We start from the raw sequence: 16670 nt of genomic DNA on the forward strand, positions 1-16670 counted from the left end.
TTAGTACACAGTTACCAAAAGTAAAAATACCTCTAATTCTAGCTTGCTATATTCTTTTTCTATTCTATCAGTTTTCTTTTTATTATATAATTTAAAAAAAACCTTGCTATATGTACTGCATTAAGCGAACTGAGACTTGTTATAGCACTTGCGTATCATTGCTCTTTTGTTGATTTTGATTGCTTCAATTGTAGGGCGGGGCAGTATATCGAGTTTTTTCGATATATCGATATATTCTTTATGAGCGATACGATACAAGGCAATACCGTTTATATCGATGTAACATTACAGTTTAAAATGAGCGCATCTGAAAAATATAGCGGAGGACACAGACTGAGCTGCTGCGGGTAAAGTGCATAATACAATTTGTTCTAAACATGTGACAAACTTTATATGAAGGGTTTTAAAAAACTTGTAAGATATAGAAGCCTATAGTTCCCCTTCAGTCATTCACTTTGACGTTGTGTCGAGTGTACGACACTAGTGGTCGCTCTTGGGAGCCCAAACACCTCTGACATCTTTGAGAAAAGGCCACTGAAATTGGGTGTGCAGAATTTGCATAGCTGGTCACACCCGGATATCCGGGTATAAATAGGCTAGCGTAGCAGCTGCTCACTCGCTCTGTTTTTCGGAGGCGATGCAGCGTCTCTTCGTGAGAAGCAGCACTCATTCACCTCTTGATCTCCTCGTCGTTGGATCTACGGCACAGGCAGCGGTTTCTCCCTCTCATACATAGATAAGTGTCGTGAGAGTACCTCTGGGTGCTTCAGTGGCGATCTTTAAGAGCAAATTTCTTCTAAAAGAGCTTCACGGGCGGAACTGTGTGTGTCGACAAACATACCTTTCTGTCCGTGTTCTTCTGGTGCGGGTTCACATCTCTCCTAAACGACCAGCGTGAGTGCTGTGTTCAGTGTTGGGTCATGCTCACGCTGAAACAGCGCCCGCTTGTGAGGACATGACCATAGGCGTGTTACACTCGTCTTTTTTTAAAAGAACGCAAGTCACCCGACTGCTTCCCGCTCCGGTCCTTCTACTTCCGGGTATGTGGCCGCAGCGATGTGCATCGGGGGAGAGCAGGTGGAAGCGAAAGTAGTTCCGTCGAGGGATCCCTGCGGACCTCTTGTTTCTTGCACGCGTCGTGTCTTCCGGTTGAGCTGCCGAATGGGTTGTCCCTGTCTCCTCGCATCTTTACAAAGATCGCAGAGGCTGCCCTTGCCCCTCTCAGGGAAGTGGGTATTTGCATTCTCAATTATCTGGACGACTGACTGATCCTGGCTCACTCGCGAGAATTGGTTTGCGCACACGGGGACATGGTCCTCAACCACCTAGCCTGATTGGGACTTCGGGTCAGCTGGGAAAAGAGCAAAACTCTCCCTTGTGCAGAGTATCTCTTTTCTCAGAGTGGATTCGGTTACGATGACTGCACGCCTCTCAGGATCATGCTTAGTCGGTGCTGAAATGCTTGAGGGCTCTCAAGCAGAGAACAGCGGTTCCTCTCAAAATCTTCAGAGGCTCCTGGGGCATATGGCGTCCTCAGCCGCAGTCATGCCGCTGGGGCTGATGCATATGAGACCACTTCAGCACTGGCTTCGAACCAGAGTTCCAAAATGGGCATGGCGTCACGGCTCACACCGTGTGAACATCACACCGTTGAGTCGCCGTACCTTCAGTCCTGGGGAGGACATCTCTCTTCTACAGCAGGAGTGCCCTTAGAACAGGTGTCCAGACGCATTGTTATTACAACAGATGCTTCCAAGATAGGCTGGGGCACCGTGTGAAACGAGCATGCAGCATCAGGGGTCTGGACAGGCCCTCGACTGTATTGGCATACCAATTGCCTCGAGTTGTTGACAGTGCTTTTTGGCCTTGGGGAGGTTTCGACCCTTGATCCAAGGCAAGCATGTGTTGGTCCGCACGGACAACACAGTGACGGTTGCATACATCAACCACCAGGCTGGTGTTCGCTCCCATTGCATGTCACAACTCGCCCGCCATCTCTTACTTTGGAGCCAGCACAGACTCAGGTCTCTGCATGCCACTCATATCCCAGGCGACCTCAATCGTGTAGCGGATCTCCTCTCGCGACAGGTCTTGCTCAGGGACAAGTGGAGGCTTCACCCCCAAACGGTTCAGCTGATTTGGAGTTGGTTTGGCCAGGCACAGGTAGACCTGTTGCCTTGTCGGAATCGACCCATTGCCAGTCGTGGTACTCCCTGACTGAGGCTCCCCTCGGCACGGATACACTGGCTCACAGCTGGCCCAGGGGTCTACTCAAATATGCATTTCCCCCAGTGAGCCTCACTGCACAGAAAATGTGCAAAGTCAGGGAGGACGAAGAACAGCTCCTGCTTGTGGCCCCTTGTTGGCCCAACAGGACCTGGTTCTCGGAGCTCGTGCTCATGGCATCAGTTCCTCCCTGGCCAATTCCCCTGAAGAAGGACCTCCTTTCTCATGGGAAGGGCACAATTTGGCATCCGCGCCCGAATCTCTGGAACCTTCATGTTGGTCCCTGGATGCGACCAGGAGGAACTCAGAGACCTTCTCACTAACATTGGTGAATACCATTACTCAGGCCAGAGCCACCTCGACGAGGCGGCTGCACGACCTAAAGTGGTGCGTTTTCGTGAATTGGTGTTCTTTCCAGGGGAAGGACCCTCGGAGAGGTGGCATCAGATCTGTACTCTCCTTCCTCCAAGGAGGCCTGGACAGGCACCTGTCTGCTTCTACACTTAAGGTGTACATGGCCGCGATCGCAGCTAACCATGACACTGTGGGAGGGAGATCAGTGAGGAAGCACGATCTGGTTATTAGGTTCCTCAGAGGCGCTCAGAGGTTGAACCCTCCGAGGCCATGTCTCATTCCCTCTTGGGATCTTTCTGTGGTCTTACAGGCCTTATAGAGAGATCCGTTGAGCTCCTTCAGTCAGTCGAGCTCAGTGCCCTCTCCATGAAGACGCCCCTCCTGACTGCACTCACTTCTGTCAAGATGATGGGGGATCTTCAAGCCCTTTCCGTTAACAAATCATGCCTGGAGTTCGCGCCGGCAGACTCTCACGTTGTCCTGAGACCTCGGCCTGGATATGTGCCCAAGGTTCCCACCACTCCCTTCAGGGATCAGGTGGTGACATTGCAAGCTATCCCTTTCCAAGAAGGGGACCCCGACCTGTTGCACTCAGAGTTTCAGACTTTCTCAATGGCTCTCTATCTGCTTGGAGGACAGCAGAAGGGGAATGCTGTCTCCAGACAAAGGATCTCCCATTGGATTGTGGATGCGATCCTGACGGCCTATCAGGCTTACCTTGCCCACTGGGAGTGAGGGCTTACTCTACCAGGGGCATGGCTGCATCAGCAGCCCTGGCAAACGGGGCCTCTCTAGCAGATATCTGTAGAGCTGCAGGTTGGGCTACACCTACTACATTTGCTAGATTTATCATTTGCAAATGGAACCAGTTTTTCCGAGAGTTCTGAACACAGGAGACCAGCAGAGTGTAGAGCTTGATACCAGCGCCACTCCCCTCAGGGTAGTTATGCGCTTATTCAGTCCAGCACAGGTTCCTTTCATGAACTCTGGACTACCCTTCCATCACATAAGCACTTTTTCTTAGCAAGTTCAGTGGAGGAACTTGCTATTAGAACCCATTATGAGGTAAGGTCCCTCGAGTGAACTCTTGTATTGGGTTAGTGCGCCACATGTAGTGGTTCCTCTTGCGGCCCCATGTGTGTATTCTCCACTGAGTAACCCCTGAGGTTCAGTGTTCCCCTAGACAGACATTCAATCTGTCAACAGGCTCTGAGTTTTGGTAGTTCTCCCCTTACACTGAGCCCACCTCAGAATCTTCCCTATGTGGTACTTCCTCTAAGTCCATAGGTGGATCTTCACATGTTACCTCCCCATCGGGTAGGATGTGATCTCTGTAGTGCCTTTCCCCCATGGGGAAATAGTCACTGTCCCAACGTTCACCACCAAGACTTTCAGCTGATATATTATGGTGAGTATTACTATAGAGAGAAGGCTCGGGCTGAGGGGACCTTTGCACTTATGGCGGCTCTCCCGGATGTTGAAGAGTGAGGTCTTAAGTCTTACTCTTCTTAAGAAGAGTGAGGTCTTAAGGTAACGAGGAGGAGAGGTGCATTTGGTCGTGACACGCTGGCTTGTCAACATCTGCACCCCAATGAACTCGTGACGCAGCTCGGCAGCTGTGGCATTTAGTATAGGGACCCCCAGAAAGGGAACGTCTTGGTTACGTATGGTAATCCCTGATGGAGGGAACGGAGACGTTGTGTCCTTCTTGCCACAACCCCGAACTGCCTCTGAGTGGGTTGAGACGCTTCTCGACTCCTCAGAACAGAACGAGTGAGCAGATGCTAAATGTAAATGTTTTGTAATTATCAACATGTAGCACTGTTATCGGGGTCTAAAATACTTATGCTCTTGTTTCCTTATCAAAGAACAGGGTAGCACTACACACTCAAAGCCCTTCAGACACACTTGTGTTAAACAGCGTTTGAAAACAGAATGCACAGGGATTGAGTTCTGACTTATTACGTGAATAGCCTTCAAATTTGTATTAAATCAAGGTTAATCTCACATCTTAACACTTATAATGTATATTTTAGTAAGCCCAACCCCTAGTAAACCCAAAATTATTCCTGCTTTATTAATCAGTTTAGTAACTGACATTTTTTTTACCATCCATTTAATAACCAAACATATATGCTACTTTTTTCACCAATAATTCCCACCATAGTGTTAAATTATAATGAAATCCAACTTCTCAAAAAGTATAATCCATAATTATATTAACTATAACTATTAATTATAACTATAATTAATAATTAAAATTATAATCATTATAATATTTTAATAATTTATACTTTTATTCATTGATCAAAAGTGACAGTAAAGACTTATGTTGTTACAAAAAAACTATATAAATTATAATAACTAAAATATATCATACAGTTCTGAACATTCTATTGATTAAAGAATTCTGAACATGTACCAATTTCCACAAAAAAAGTATTGTAAAGAACATATTTTAAAGAAAAAATAACTGATTTAAAATGTTTTTTTAGCATTAAATAAGCATTTTAGAATGATTCTGAAGGATCATGTGACACTGAAGACTGGAGTAATGATGCTGAAAATTCAGCTTTGCATCACAGGAATTTAGATTTTAAAATATATTCAATACCAAACAGTTATTATAAATTGTAACACTATTTCATAATTTATTTTATTGTATTTTTTGGAACAAATAAATGCAACCTTGGTGAGCATAAGAGATTTCTTTCAAAAACATTTTAAAAAAATCATATACTGGCCCCAGACTTTTTTTTCATATTCAAGTGGGCATGAGGTATGTGTTTAATTGGGTCATTTTCCCTACATACGTAAACGCAATCAGTGCCCAGCATGGCAGCATTACACCTGCTGAGCACACATACAGTTTTCCTATACTCTAAAGTCCTAAATCACAAACCTCTGTGCAATCACTCATGAAAATGAGCTTGTTTGAAGGTTTAATTGCGCTGTTATTCCCAATCCAGACACATGCTTACAGATCTAGCCTTGTTTTGGCACAGAACCTTAAGCATTTATGAGTGGAGATATGGAAAACGTCCCAGAGTGTCAGCTTTCTGAAGTCAGTTAAATATAACCTCACTAGTATGTGTTGTTGCATTGGGCATCTGTACTTTTTGCTACACCCTCTGAATCACTGCATATGTGATATACGTGCATAGTAGGGGGTTAAAAGCTAGGGTGAGAGGGACTTCAACCAAAAGTAGGGCAGCCTTTGACTTCATTCACAGGACTACAGCTCAGCTCCCTCAAAAAAGGCACTCTTTGATGAGAAGTCACGTCACTTGCTGAAAATGTACTCAACCTTAGGCCATCCAAGATAGATGAGTTTATTTCAAAACAGATTTGGAGAAATGTAACATTACTGTACAGTACATCACTTGCTTAGCTGTTACAGAAAGCATAGAGCATCCTCAAGGATAAAAATCACCCAGCTCATGATCTGTTTAAATGGGTGGATACGGGCTTCAACCTGAAACATCACAGGCCTGTGAGTATTAGTACTCACAGGACCCGTTTGTACAAGAGCTTCTTTCCAGCCACTGTTAGGTTAGTGGTACAGGACATCAGGGAGGGAAAGAAGTATCCCATCCCATAACTCTCTCTTACATTGGAGGACTAGTCATTTCTATTTCGCCTTTCTATGGATCCACGGACAGATATTTGTGTTTCTTATTATTTCTTATAAAGCTTGACTCTACGAAACGCACAAGAATTCCAATGTACCTGTACTACAATGTACCTGTGCAAATGGCAATAAATTCAAATTCAATTCAAATACAGACATATCTGTAGTGAATGGGTGCCGTCAGAATAAGAGTCCAAACAGTTGATAAAATCATCACAATATTCCACAAGAAATCCACACCACTCCAGTCCATCAGTTAATGTCTTTTGAAGTAAAAATCTCTGTGTTTGTAATAAACAGATAAATCATTAAGGCACTTTAACTTCAAACCGTTGCTTCTGGTCAAAATACAGTACGAGTCCATAAAAACACTTAATGCACTGAAAAAATCCATCCCATGTTGTCCTCTCACATCAGAAATATATCTGAAAGAGGACCAAGTTAAATCCTCTTAAAAGTAAAAAATCTCTTAATGATGGATTTGTTTATTACAGCATTTTGCTTCACAAGATGTTAATTGATTGATGAACTGGAGTTGTGTGGATTACTTGTGGATTATTGAGATGTTTTTATCAGCTGTATGGACTCTCATTCTGACGGCACCCATTCACTGCTGAGGATCCATTATAGTGAGCAAGTGATTTCTCCAAATCCCTTGCAATGAACAAACCATCTGCATCTTGGGGTGCCTGAGGGCGAGTACATTTTCAGTAAATTTTTATTTCTGGGTGAACCATTTCCTCAAGAGCCTATCAAAAATAACTTGTCACTTTTTAAAAAACATCTACCGTACTCTAATGACGTTTATATTGCTTGTAAAGAAAAAGAAAAAGTCACGATACAGTGTTTAAAGGCCACCACCACAGATATTGAGTGTGTGTAGTTACAGCATCTACCAGCAGGGGGCTTACTGGACCAAACCTTGCTTTGAATTTGTCATAGGCCTATATATGAATTCATCCACGAAATTTAATAGGAAGACTGATCTAAGAAGAATCCATCAACAGCTGGAAGACAGTATGACTAATGCGGACAAGACCACCTGCTAAATGACAACAGTATCACAGCTCTCAAATAATGTTTACTTAAGATGTCACAACGTAAAGTGTCAGAACAGCATGCTTTATTGGTGGAGTCATGTCATGCTTATGACCAAATCATTCAATGTTTCTGAATCATATTCATCATTTGAGAAACATGTCGCTCTTCATTTTGTCCACAAGGTGGCGCTATATCGCTATATTATTACCTCACGGAATTATAATCGATTAATACATATTCTAAATCAAAAATGTATATTAGCACTCATGCACTTTTTCCTTAACAACTAACATCTGAATAAACCTTTATTCTGACTGTAGAAATGTCATATATTATCATATATTAGTCTCAAAATACCTTTTAACGCGGTAAACGTTGGATAGACGGATTCATTGTAGCGAACGGTCGTTTAAACGGTTCGAACAGTACGTTTAAATGAACCGGAAGTTGATTGACCGATTGGTTTGAATAGTCATTCGTAAGTGCCCTCATGATTCTAAATGAGTTGGATGAAATTCAAATCATATTAAGAAACATTTCCAACATATGATTCTTTCACAAAGTGGACAATATTATGATACATACCAAAAAAACAAAACAAAAAAACCCTGGTACATACTACATTATATAGTGTATAGTATATACTTACCAGAATACTGTATCCAATAATGCAATGGAATCAATTGACCTTTAATTTCCTGAGGCATGACCTATCAGATGTTTTATTTATTTATTTATTTATTGTGACTAGTTACTTGGACCTGCTAATTTTTTAAGACATTTTAACAAAAAAATGTGAAATTATTATTTTTTTTGCTGAATTAAGTCTTACTGCTTCGCCTGCTATTTTTTAAACTAGGCAACATGTAGTGTATACTGTGCAGTAACTGATAGGTATTAGGTTAGTATTCCTTTCAGAACAGAACTGAATTTATTGCAATACTTTAATTGAGTTTTAACTTACTACATTTCAGTGGAACACAAAGCTCAAAATGAGTTGCATGGAGTTTATAAGTAGTTCTGTGTTTCTAAGTTTTGAAATAGCTAATTGGCCTCTTGATGTTAATTGTCCTCTTATAACTAGGATTTTGTGACTTGCCTGATTACAGCATGCACACAGGTGGGTAATAGCATTCATAACCACACATTTTAAGAACTTAGAAGGAGGTACAGTACAATATATTGCAAACTTGAGTTATATTACCAGTGCTTTAGACCATCTGGAAAATAATATGTTTAGTGGCATCCCAAATAAAGATGATTAACAAGGTTTTATGCAGTACTGTTACTTGAAAGCTTTCTTTGTGTTCTGAAATGTCTAATGGAATGATTTGGGGGTAACTTCAAAATGATGGATTGTTAAATGACTCATTCATCACTTCCTGCAATTAAGATGTGGTCGTCTCAATTACACTTCAGATACTGAAGTGTGGTCATTGTTTTATTGCTCAAACTTGAGGCACTCGTGTTCACGTTACGTGTGACATCAGCTCATCTCATGTATGACATGACTCCACTCATGCAGAGATGCATTTCCTGCGTCAGAATATGCATACATCCCTGCGTACCTCAAAAACAGGCTGTTGTAACATTAAGTACCATGGTGTTACCATCCGATGCCATCACAGTACATTGTTTTCACTCTCTGTGGGTTACTAAAACAGGCAGTGTCACTATATGACAACATACATTATAACAATAAACTTTAATCTGTTAATTCTGTACATCAAATCATTTATTTAATGCATTCAAAAAAACAACACCATAGCTCTCTAACACGGTTCATAAACAGCAATCTACAGCTTTCGAATAGAATAAATTGAGAAAATGGGGGACAATGAATGAATAAATATACTGTACTGAAATCTTCTTGTTTCTCTTAAATATATAAATATATTTAAATCTTCTCTTCACCTTCCAGTCTTGAGGTATTGAAGCAGGACTTATCGTTTTGGCAGGAAGAGATACGGCTTTTCAATTAGCACAGTTAACACGTAACCTACAGAGACTGTCAACAGCAGGTGACCCAGAAACAGGTAGAACTGCGGACAGAAAATGAGAAAAAAAAAAGACAAAATGATAATTAAAAATGGCATCCAGAAAGATGAACTACCTATTATTATGATAAACCACTTGCTTAAAAAAAAAAAACAATCATTTTACATATATATTGTTTTCAATATTGATAAGAAGAAGAAATGTTTTTGAGCTCCAAATCAGCATATTAGAATGGTTTCTGAAGGATCATGTGACACTGAAGTAATGATGCTGAACATTCAGCTTTGCCACAGGAATAAAAAAAACATTTTAAAATAGAAATTGGTTTTAAATGATGAATTAAAATTTTAAATTGTAATAATATTTCACAATATTGCCATTTTGATTGTATTTTGATTAGTGCCGTCAAACGATTCATCGCGATTAAATCGCATCCAAAATAAATGTTTTTGTTTACATATATATATATATATATATATATATATATATATATATATATATATATATATATATATATATATATATATATATATATATATATATGTGTACTGTGTTTATTTATTATGTATATATAAATACACACACATACAGTATATATTTTGAAAATATTTACATGTATTTACATTTATATTATATACAGTATAAATATATTTAATATATAAACATAACAGTTTTTAAAAAAATATATATAAATGTATGTGTTTGTATTTATATATACATAATAAATATACACAGTACACACTCATATTATGTAAACAAAAACTTTTATTTTGGATGCGATTAATCGTTTGACAGCACTACTTTTGATCAAATGCACACTGTCCTGCCCTCTCTCATTTGTATTTATTTGAAGGTAATACTTACAAAGTTGAAGTCTGTGTAGTGCATGGTTGTCTCTTGTTTGCCGTTGTACAGTATAATAATGATTGGGTGGATCAGATAACAGGCAAAGCTGATGTTAGACAGAGGAGCCCACAAGCCTGAAGACAGAATTTTATCCACAAACCCTGTGCAGACAGATAAATATTTAGGTACGTTTTAACAGAAGCCAATTAAATGCATTTTTATTTGGCTGACAGTTGTGTTATCCCTTATTTAACCTAATTATTTACTAAAATCTGAGATTCCAAAGCTCTTCTTTTTACCTCCGTATCCTTCCTCGCAGGCCAGGATTATCCAGACCAAAGCCAGGGCCCAAAGTGAGCGGTGCGTCCCCTGATAAACAGCATGGGTTAGGGATGGATAGGGTGGGACATCTCTCAGCACATAGGCCAGTCCCACTAAGAGGGCCATGACTGACAGCGAGCAGAGCCAACCTATGACTGCCTGCCACTGTCACATAGCAAAAATGATCTGTCATGAGACTGAAAACTCCTTTTTGATGTAAAAAAAAAAAGCAATAAAAAAATACATTAAAGACATTGCCTGTTGTTTTATAAGTGTCTCTTTCTTGGTTGTCATGTATATTCCGGCAAGAATGCCCAGTAGATACGGCCCATATCTTGTGTAGGGTTTGTTGTAGTAATACTGAAAATAGCTTTCGTATGCCCTGAAACAAGTACAGAATAAAGCAATCTGAAACAATTATGTAACATTTGAGTGAACAAAAATCAGACTCTTGGTACTAAAACTGCCTTGGTATTGCACTTGGCAGCTGCTAGAGGCCTTAATCACAGTGTTTTAGAAATGCATGCATTGCCCGTGTGATTATGTCTCATAGGGAGCATTTTCTTAGTTTAACGTTGCAATTAAGAAACGATCTCTTACAGTGTGGTTGGCTGGTGCACAGGGAGATGCAGCAAACCGGTGATCAGGGCTCCTGTTACACTGGAGATCATTAGGAGAACAACCGACACAACAACAAGCACGCTTTTGTTTCTGGAAATAAGCAGAGGCTTTGTTTATGACCTGGAAACAACCGGCAACCTTTACATGGGTGAATCTCACAAAACCGGTCCAGAATATTTCAGATTTTACTCAAACATTCTAAGAAAGAAATTAGAACTCATGGTTTGTTTAAAGAAAACGACGCTTGTTTTTAGAACTATAAAGACAATTTGTATTCCATTACTGCAATGTAATCTGCAATGAATAAAAATCTCATTCTTATCACTAATGCAAGCAAGGATGCATTAAATTGATCGAAAGTGACAGTGGTTAAATAAAACTAACATGGTTTACAAAATAAATAAATAAATATATATATATATATATATATATATATATTTTTTTTAGCACATACAAAATATATAAAATCACAACTTTTTCCAGCATTGATAATAATAAATATTTCTTATTCAGCATATTAAAATGAAGGATCATTTGGCATTGAAAATTACGCTTTGCCATCATGGGAATAAATTACATTTTTATAATATATCTCAGTAAGAAACAGTTCTTTCTAATTGTAATAATATTTCACAATATTATATATACATATATATATATATATTTTTTTTTACTAAATCTTACAGACCCAAAACCTTTGAATGATAGTGTAATTTAAATTAAAAATAAATAATTAATACTAATTTGTAAAAACTTTTTCATTCTACTGCTTCTAAAGCTAATTTATGCTATTTATTATTACATTATTTTATTACTTTATTACAGTATATTTACTGTGTTAGAATCTACTGAGAATCACCATTATTTTATTTTTTAATTAATTAGTGCATTATTATAATGATGCAAAAAAATCAAATAAACATAATGGCCACATTTAACACCAATATTAAAAAGATAGATAGATAGATAGATAGATAGATAGATAGATAGATAGATAGATAGATAGATAGATAGATAGATAGATAGATAGATAAACAGTCAAAAGAACTGAACTTACATTCTGTACAGGAATATCAGAAAAGGTGTTGTTGCATAGAACTGGAAGTCAACAGAGAGATACCACGTCCAGGGTGCACACTTAAAAAAAAAAAAAGACATTTTCAATATAATAAATGTCATGTACTTTTAAACATGTGCTGTGAAACACAAGTGAAATAAAGATTAACCAAAAGATTAATCTAGACGTACAATGTCAGTGATGGTGAAGAGGTTGTTGATGAGGAGCAGGTTTGACCACCAGTATTTCTTACAGCTGTAGACCTCATCCTCTGCTATGAACCAGAAGACCCCTTTCTGAACGATGGAGAAGAGTCCAATGGTCAAGCACACAATGAAGAGGTGGAGAGGTTGAATCCTGGACACATGGCAAGAATTATTATAGGACATAAAGGCAAACGATTATCAGAAAATCAACCCTGAAAATTGTGGTGTAGAACTAACATGTGTCTTGACTGGAAGCTATAAAGATAAAACTAACCGCTTGAATCGCTTGAAGAGGAAATGAGCCACCAGACTGAAGCTAAGTGTGTTATCAGACCTCTGGATGGAGCTCAGCAGTGATTTGGCACTCAAAAGACCACTGACACAAGCAAACAAACAAGACACTGTCAATATTAAATAATCAATTCTTCTTACAAGTTGGCGATTATGCCATAACATATCCCTTTATGAACCACATTAACTACGAACAATGGAATCTTTTTGACCATTTTATTTATTTATTTATTTAAATTCTTTTGCAACAAGTTCAATGTTTTTTTCCATATTATTAATATATTTATACATTTGAATAAACATATTCTGAGCAAAACAATACAAGTACATTATTTAAAACAAATTCAAATAAATAAATAAATCTATTTGATGCCACTACTTATAAAAATTTCTAATGAGGAAATATTAAAGAATTGCCATATGGTAACAATTTTATTTTATTTATGAATGTAATAGTTTATTATAGTTTAAAATATATTATTTTTGAATTTAAAAAATCTATTCAAATGCAAAAAAAAGAAAAAAGAATATGATGTCATATGGCTTAAAAACTGCATTATTTTAAAACAAAATCAAATAAATAAATAATTCACTGCACTACTTACAATTTATAAAATAAATAATTAATAAAATAATAACAACAAAAATATTGACAGTCAATCAGAATCTACCCAATTTTATAGAACTCAAGCATTTAAAGTGACAGACAACATAATTGCAGCATGTGCTTATAATAAACAGAATGTTATTGTGCCTTGGTGTGGACACTAATATCGTTATTTTTTATCTTTATAGTTATCATTCGTAGTAAGATCAGACCTTAAGACTTCTAATATTGACTAATATCTCAGGTGGTCTTACCCCAGCAGCAGAAAAGAGTCAACCGCTAGATACACTGGCCCACTGAAAGCCAAAACATAAAGAGGGTTCCTCTCCACCATTTCCTTCCACCTCTTATCATTATCTACACAGAAACAAATCAGGTGAAAGTTCAAGACATGGACAAAATGTCTCAAAATTAAAGTAGTGCATATACACTGATATCTGCCCCTTCCCCTCACGCTCACCAAGGTTACTCCAGGCGCTGAGCTGCACGGTGTGGCCAGAGATGATCCAAAGTAAACTGAGGATACGGATGCCATTCAGAGATGAATAACTGCTTCCGGAGCTTTCTGTGGCGAGTAACCCCTGACTGCTATTCTGTATTGAGAGAACCTGAAGGCATGATAACACAGCTGAAAAAGAGAATATATGAGGAAGAGAGGAAGGGGGAAATAATGCGAGAAAAGAGCATGGAGGAAGAAATAATCAATTAAAATGGGTCAAATCAGTCACGTTTGCTATACATGGTAAGATGAGTGTCTGTATGTGTCTCTGTGTGTGTACTTGCTCTTTGAGATGCTCTGCTGGTCATTTTCTGCATTTTGGTCCCTCGTCTGTGTGGTATCCGGGGCAGCATTGCTCTCTTTACTCTGATTAGCTGAGCCATTAGTCAAGAGAGCGCCGTATTGGTTGGTGTTTGAGGTATGAGCGAAACCCAGCCCTGGCCTCACCTCTCTGATTTGCTTCCTTTTTATTACCGCCACACAGATGGAAGCTATGAGAGGAAGTGCCAATAATGCACAACACACAAACCTGAGACACACAGAACACTAATTCAGCCATGGAATCCTTAAGAAAAAAGAAAAAAATCCTTATTTTCAAGCACCCAGAACACCCTAGCAACTGTATTAAAAGTCTCAAAACACCTTAGCAACACCCTGGAAACCACAAACACAACACTAACACTGTGGCATGTACAAGTGCCGTAAGTAAAGTAAATTTACTTCTAATCTACTTCTAAAAATGTACAAAGACTATGTAAAATGAGCAGGCTATGAAAAAACTAAATCTGTTTAATTAAACACCGACTGTAGGCTTGAACCCACACGTTGTGCACATGTGGTTGAAAATATATGTGTGTGTGTCTTACTCACAGACAGACTATGGCAGACAGGTCTGCATGAGGGGAATCACTGAGGCACTGAGTCATGAATACACCAAGAGTGGAATCCGACATTAAGATTGAAGGCACCGACGGAAGCAAAGAGATTTGTTTCTGATCAAATGCATCTGCAGACACAAACACAAATGTAGACAGGTGTGCATACTGTACATCCCACACAAATATTATAAAGTTATACACAAATTTATACTTTTTGCTTATCAAATAAATTACACAAGGTTCAATCACTTGTCTAATGCAATGACAAACACATTTTAAGGACAGTGCAAGTGTTTAAATACTGTTGGGTCTTTGTTCTGGATCAGATAAATGTTGAACACAATGATTTCACTGACCATAAACAACTAGCGTCTGGACTTCTGATTCTGTACAAGAGTCTGGAACGCAAACACCCACAAAATATTCCACCCTGTCCTGTATAACAGAATAATATCACCAACAAACACGCTTTCATTTCGATTCGAGGCAGTATCTGGTTATTTAATCATAATAGCTGCATTATTTGGAAATTAAGAATTAACACACACTGGCTTTAAAAAAACAACAACAACAAAAAAAAACACACTTACTTACTGTAAAAAAAAAAAACATACTACTAATGTTTTTTTTTTCAGGTTCTTAGTGGATTGAGGTGTAAATATTGTGCATCTTTTGTATGGTTTGTGTGAGAGTACCTGTTTGAGGAACACCTGGCAGTACTGTCCCCTGAACTCCGGGCCCTCCACAGACAGACACTCTCTCAGAGACCCGGGTCTGTTCACGTTCCCTCCTTCAACATCACTGCCAATCTTACCAAATGCATCGTACACTACAACGACAAATGGAGTAGGAGAGAAGAAATTATATCACAAGGAAAACATCATTATATCTTTAAAAAAATATATAAATAAAAAATAATAAAATAATGTTAAATAAAGAGAAAACAATGATGATAATAATAATAAAATAATAATGAATACAATAATAGTATACATAATATTAAAAATAAATAAACAGCTCCAAGATATTTAACATTTTCAAATCTTAGAAATCAATAATAACAATAATGGAAAATAAATACAGATAAAGAGAAAAATGATAAATATACATAATATTAAAATATATAAATGTTTTATTTTATTTTATTTTTTAAATGATGTGCACAATATTATAACTCAATATTAAATATTACAATTAAGGAAAATAAAATAAACTGACAAATAAACAGAAAATACAAAGATAATAATAATAATATTATTATTATTATATATAAAATATTAAAATATATAAATAAATGTTTTTAGATTGGAAAAGATGTGTCCAATATTATAAATCAATATTAAATAACACAATTAAGGAAAATAAAATAAAGTGATACAAATAAAATAAAATAAAAACTATCTATCTATATATATATATAGAAAAACAAACAATATAATTAAATAATATTATACACAATATTAAAAATAATTTTACACATTTCAAATATTATTCATACTGTTAAAATAAAAATGACTTTACTTTGGCACAAAAATGTTATTTTTACACCTCAATCCACAACTAGAAAACATTACCCCCATTCAGAATGCTTTAGTAAAATCTGGCATTATTACTTACTCAAGACCGCATATTTGCTTGGAGTATCTTTCTGTAATTCCCTAAGGAACTCCGTTGTGTCTTCCTTGCATTTTAGCGACACGTTCCAGGCACATGCAGCGTGCCAAACCAGTAGGTACATCAGAGTGACAGCACTCCATGTTAACCGCAGCATCTTGTATACAGTGTTTCATTTTGAGTGTTTCACTGGTTTAAATATTATGAGAGCAGGACACATGATGGGAGAAGAGTTGGACATGTGACCTGTCATACTCTCCCACCTTCCAAAATGACCATGGAAATCAAAACGCCACGCTTGGATGATAGTCTGGTCACTCATCACACACAGTCAGCCCTTTACCTCAGGGAGGCCAATAAACAGCTCAACAACACAATATTTGTTTTGTGAATGTGGTCATGATTAGGTCTCTAAACAAATTATCTGTGCTACACTATTCGCATTAATTTTTTAATGTCAACAACTGTCCATTTCAATAG

General features: G+C 37.8%; 1 protein-coding gene across 1 annotated transcript; it reads right to left on the minus strand.

Annotated features, from left to right (window-relative positions):
• Positions 1-8794: 8794 nt before the first annotated feature.
• oacyl (O-acyltransferase like) lies at positions 8795-16588 on the minus strand. Its single transcript, XM_058758232.1, has 15 exons — positions 16194-16588; positions 15272-15405; positions 14933-15011; positions 14569-14704; positions 13983-14227; positions 13660-13827; positions 13454-13556; positions 12576-12677; positions 12287-12452; positions 12096-12175; positions 11018-11128; positions 10676-10799; positions 10396-10582; positions 10115-10257; positions 8795-9294 (listed from the first exon to the last, which is right to left on the minus strand). The coding sequence occupies exons 1-15, from the start codon at positions 16345-16347 to the stop codon at positions 9196-9198; spliced, it is 2031 nt and encodes a 676-aa protein (XP_058614215.1). The 5' UTR covers positions 16348-16588; the 3' UTR covers positions 8795-9195.
• Positions 16589-16670: the final 82 nt, after the last annotated feature.

The sequence above is a fragment of the Onychostoma macrolepis genome, chromosome 21 (assembly GCF_012432095.1).
Source record: "Onychostoma macrolepis isolate SWU-2019 chromosome 21, ASM1243209v1, whole genome shotgun sequence".
Taxonomy (NCBI): Eukaryota; Metazoa; Chordata; class Actinopteri; order Cypriniformes; family Cyprinidae; genus Onychostoma; species Onychostoma macrolepis.

Bases quoted from the DNA above. Each gene is read 5' to 3' on its own strand.
- oacyl (XM_058758232.1), bottom strand. From the start codon at position 16,347: ATGCTGCGGTTAACATGGAGTGCTGTCACTCTGATGTACCTACTGGTT. The intron at 15,012-15,271 runs GTACTCTCACAC...TCTGTTATACAG, and splicing joins GCCAGGTGTTCCTCAAACAG to GACAGGGTGGAATATTTTGT. The intron at 11,129-12,095 runs GTAAGTTCAGTT...GCTTATTTCCAG, and splicing joins CTGATATTCCTGTACAGAAT to AAACAAAAGCGTGCTTGTTG.